Source organism: Triticum dicoccoides, chromosome 1B (assembly GCF_002162155.2).
Source record: "Triticum dicoccoides isolate Atlit2015 ecotype Zavitan chromosome 1B, WEW_v2.0, whole genome shotgun sequence".
NCBI lineage: Eukaryota > Viridiplantae > Streptophyta > Magnoliopsida > Poales > Poaceae > Triticum > Triticum dicoccoides.
In genome coordinates, this window is record NC_041381.1 from 9,997,507 (window position 1) to 10,002,262 (window position 4,756).

The window sequence follows — 4,756 nt, forward strand, 5'->3', positions numbered from 1 at the left end:
CTGACGGTGGGACCTCGCCGTATTTCTAGAGAATGAAAAATGACTGACCCAAACTTTAGTTTTCAGTGAAATGATCATTAGTCGGTTCCTAAAAAATCTGGAAACTACTGGGCCTCGGCTAGCCCTGAGCGCTAGTGAGCATATGCATATCACGATATCTGTGATTTTTTTTTCTTGATCTATTTGTACGTTTGTGCAATTATTCGGTTTGAGCATCGGTCTTGTACTACCTCCAGTCCTTTTTAGTCTACATATAAATTTTCTCCAAAGTCAAAGTATCTTTATTTTGATCAACAATACAAAAAAAGTGCATATTCAATAATGTTAGATTCATTTGGAAATGTAATTTTGATAGTATATATATTTGGTTGTAGATGTAGATATTTTTACTATACTAGCATGATGCCTGTGTGTTGGCACGGAGCCATTGGCTTAGGAGGTGGTCAAACAACGTTAATATCCAGGTGGTTGTTGCATGATTTACGATTACCAAGCAAAAACATAGTGAGTGGCATGCAGCCAATTTCAAATGTCCGTAGCTGGTCGAGAAACTGAATCCAAGATCGATTTTGATTTGAAAAGTCTCACATGAAAGTAATGCGCTTATTTATACCCCACATGTCAGTAAAGTACAGTTGTTTATATGTCTCTTGAAAGAGTGTTAGTTCCACATATGAGGATGCGTGTATTTTTTTATTTGCAAAGGATGCTGGACACACATGTGAAGTCACTATCAACTCGAATCTTTACAAGTAGAAAAAAATTATGGTCACACTTCGCAAAATTTGACTTGACAAAAATCTAATACACGGAGTAAGAAGAACCGGATGAAGTATCAAGCAAAAACTTCATAGCATTTCTCATGAAAGAAAAAGTTAGCTGGGACATTTTTTTCTAAGGGAAGTCTAGACTTGTGTTGATTGAGTAAGGCTTTCGGAAATAATTTCTTGTGTTTTGAAGATACATGGGAAAATGAGGCAAATCTTTTGCCTGTGTTTCGAAATAAAATAGAGTGATTATGCTGGGGCAACTAAACGTAACACGCAAATTAAGCAACCAGCTGGAACCCTAGGTACTGAAGTAAACTAGTGATATATAGCATTGATCATGTAGCTGAGCTAAACTTACGTATTCCCTCCGTCTAGGTGAGTAAGTCATCTTAGGCTGTGCACCGTGACCAAGGAAGAGGGGAAAACGAGAAACGTTAATGCTTATTTGCTAATTAACAATATTGCATGCAATGAACTAATCACTGCATGTCATGTTTGATAGTCTCAAGTCATTAAAAGCATGCACACCCTTTATCTCTTATTAGTTGATATGTCAAGAAACGAGAAACGAGGTAGAAGTTAATGCACCGCGCCTAAGTGTTTTGGGATTATATGGTTTTCGTAAGATGACTTACACACCTAGACGGAGGGAGTAGCATATATAGTCATACTACTAGCAACTTGATTATAGGGGTTGAGATCTGCGCCATGCACGTTGCTTCATAATTACTCCTGGCACAAGTTCCCTTAAGGTAAATGCATTGTGAATCCAAATAAAATAACCACTGCCATGCTTTGCTAAGTATTTTATGGCAATATGGGTAAAAGCTATGTACTTCTTTACCACAATCGATCGTCGACTTGCACACCTTATCAGGAGTATACATATTTTTCTTCTTCTTCAAATTCACCTACCATATCTAGATAATGTGGCCCTGACAATTCTTGGTTTATATTTAACTATTGGTCGTGTGATTATTGATTGTTTTCATAGTATACATTTTTAGATTAGCATTGTGGGTGCCGCTCGAGTGATCATATACTAAATGGATGCATTTTTCTCTTCGAAAAGTACTCTGCCTCTGCCAAAAAGACGTGATATACTTCATCACCACCCCATCAATTTTCTGCTTGTTGAAGTATAAATGTATAGCCCACATTTTCCATCAGCATAAATTTTTCGTTTAACTAGCTGATGCGTGCAGTTCTACATGGTATCAGAGCCAATAGATCTTGAGTTTAAGACTCGGCTGACGCAATTTAAAGAGAAAAAAGTGTAGCCCACATTCGGTGCACATTTAGGCCAAAGGAAGCCACATGAGAAGGCGAGTGTTAAAGTATTAATGCATAGTTCACCTTTCACCATCAGCTTGACCTTTTCGATAAACTAATGGTACGTGCGGTTCTACACTAGTCATGTTTACCTGAAAGCCGTCCTCATCGCCATCCAGGCGTGGCTCCCACATCTAGACATGTCCACTTCGACACAAGCATAATTTGTCGTGGATTTACCGGAACCAGCTCACGAGTATCTACATCAACCATTCGTACACACGAACCAGGTTCCATTTCGACTAGTGATGGGGGCTTGTGGGTGACAAGTATGTTTTGTGATTAATTATGTCTATCTCTTGCTTAATTTACACTGTTTTGTACTAAAAGACAAGAACACAACTCGCTAGCGAGGAGACGATATGTTGCTTGCCATAGGAGGATATGCATATCTGATCAAATACCCAAAACATTTTATTGATCACCGTAATTTCGGGTACGTAAATTATTTTCTTTGAGAATCGGCACTACAAATTAAAAGAAAATCCATCAAATGATAAGTGAAACACGTCAGGTGTTCCGAGGTGTCTACTAGGCGAGCCCTAGGTACTCGGCCGTCAGAGGCTTGAAGATGTGCTGCTGGTCGGACTCGAGGGCCGCCGCGAGGCGCGGCCATATGTAGGCGTTGACAAGCCAGGAGCCGTCGCCTCCCGGCCGAGCTCCGACCGACAGGTAGCCCGAGCTGAGCCTCTCAAAGTCCCACATGGGCATGGCCAGCACGGCATCGCCGAAGCCGAAGTCTGTGTCGAGCGGGAAGGAGGCGAACACCGTCTGGTTCAACGTAGGCGTGCCCAGCCCAAGGATGCCCTTCTCAATCCTCCTCTCCGTCTTGTGCTCCTCCACCCAGTCCACCAGCTCCTGGATGTACTCGTCGTAGTCTATGGACGTGATGGCCTCGCGCACCATGGCCGCCACCTCCGCCAGCTCCTTGTTCCGGATCTCCTCCACGGTTGCGTCCGCGATAGCGTACATGGCCACGTTGCCGAAGTAGTTGTGCATCGCCGGGACGAGCTCCAGCGCCCTGACACGCCGCCGCGCGTCCACCATCCACCCCATGCAGCAGCGCTCCTCGTGCACGCGGGACGCGGCCACCACGCCGGCGAGGGCCTTCCAGAGGTACGCGGACACTGCCTGGACGCGGGATGAGCGCTGGAGTTTGGTGCTTGCCATCTCGCGCAGGCTGGCGATGTCGCTCGCCTCCACGTAGTAGAGGCGCTCGACGAAGCTGTCGTGGGCCGTCAGCGCGTTGACCATCCGGTGGTGGTCGTACATCGCGAACTTGTCGCTGGTGGAGGCCCTGTACGACGGCGGGCTGCGAGGGCGGAACACGGAGCGGTCATGGTTGGGCGGTCCGTCGTCGATGAAGCTCCCGGTTCGGGCGAGCTGGGACCACATCCTGAGGAACATGGTGATGGCGTGGCCGTCGTGGACGATGTCGTTGTTCCCCCACACGACCGAGAAGCCGCCACAGGCGAAGGACAGCAGCTGCACCGAGAGCGTCACGTCCTCGGCGTACGGCAGCATGATCTTCTTCAGGGACTGCTCGGCCAGGCCGTAGTCCAGGCTAGCCATAGTGGCCTGGACCTCTCCGACGACGAGCTCGGCACCTTGGTTGTCGCAGAGCAGCTCCGGGAGGCCTGAGCTTGGGTTGCTGCGGATGCGCCCGGCGTAGTGGTAGAAGACGTTGAGCACGGACGGCAGGACGGACTCGAAGGCGGCGACCACCGCCTGGAAGTCGCCGGCATTTGGGAGCTTGGGGTAGAGGCATACTATGGAGGCTTGCCCCTCGCCAGCGTAGAGGTCCAGGTTGGAGAAGGAGGCGACGTGCGGTTCGAAAGACGGGTCGGAAGCCTTGACAAGGCCGCGTCTCAGGACGCGGATGGGCATGTCGCCGCCGCCGGAGCCAGTAGCATTAGGAGACACCATACTAATCGATCTCAGTTATCTAGCTTGCTGTTCCTATGCTAGCTAGTGACATGCACGGGCAATATATAGCCGCGCTTGGCTTAGCCTGGTGAGAAAGTTGGGAGCCCATCTCCCCCGAAATTGTTTTTTTCAAGCGGTGGCGGAACGTAGCTAGCGGTGAAGCATCTCTCATTCAGAGCAATGCTACATCAACGGAGTGTTACGGGCCTTTTACGGGGTAAATTTGAAGTGGCAATCTGTGATTGCACCAAAGGAGGAGCGACGGCCCCACCCCCTTGAAAATCAGGAAAAGTATTAGTTGGTTGGAAGGTCCGTGAATACCCCGTAATGAGCCCGTCGATATGTTGGACATGCTCTTATATTGTTGGATATGTTGGAGTTATATGTATGCATGTATATCTGTTATATATTTGTTATATGTTGCCAAATTAAATGGATTAAAAAAAATAGGGGATATATAGCCCCTTTGCCGTCTGCTAGCGGACGGAAAAGAGCTTTGCCGTCTGCTAGCATACCAAAGAGGCCACGTGGCAGCTGCCTGTGGATACTGGGAACACTGGCTGCCTATTTGGTCAGCTATGCCGTCGGCCAGCGGACGGCAAAGACCTTTAAATCTTTGCCGTCAGCTGGCGGACGGCATAGCTGGCCATGTGGTAGCTTCCGAGTGCTGGCCTAACTGTGCTCTTTGCCGTCTGCTGGCGGACGGCAAAGCTTTTTGAATGGTTGTC

At 47.8% G+C, this 4,756-nt stretch overlaps 1 protein-coding gene across 1 annotated transcript; it reads right to left on the reverse strand.

Annotated features, from left to right (window-relative positions):
* Positions 1–2,541: 2,541 nt before the first annotated feature.
* On the reverse strand, positions 2,542–4,043 carry LOC119299123 (hydroxycinnamoyltransferase-like). The gene has a single exon (XM_037576399.1). The coding sequence runs from the start codon at positions 4,026–4,028 to the stop codon at positions 2,634–2,636; it is 1,395 nt and encodes a 464-aa protein (XP_037432296.1). The 5' UTR covers positions 4,029–4,043; the 3' UTR covers positions 2,542–2,633.
* Positions 4,044–4,756: the final 713 nt, after the last annotated feature.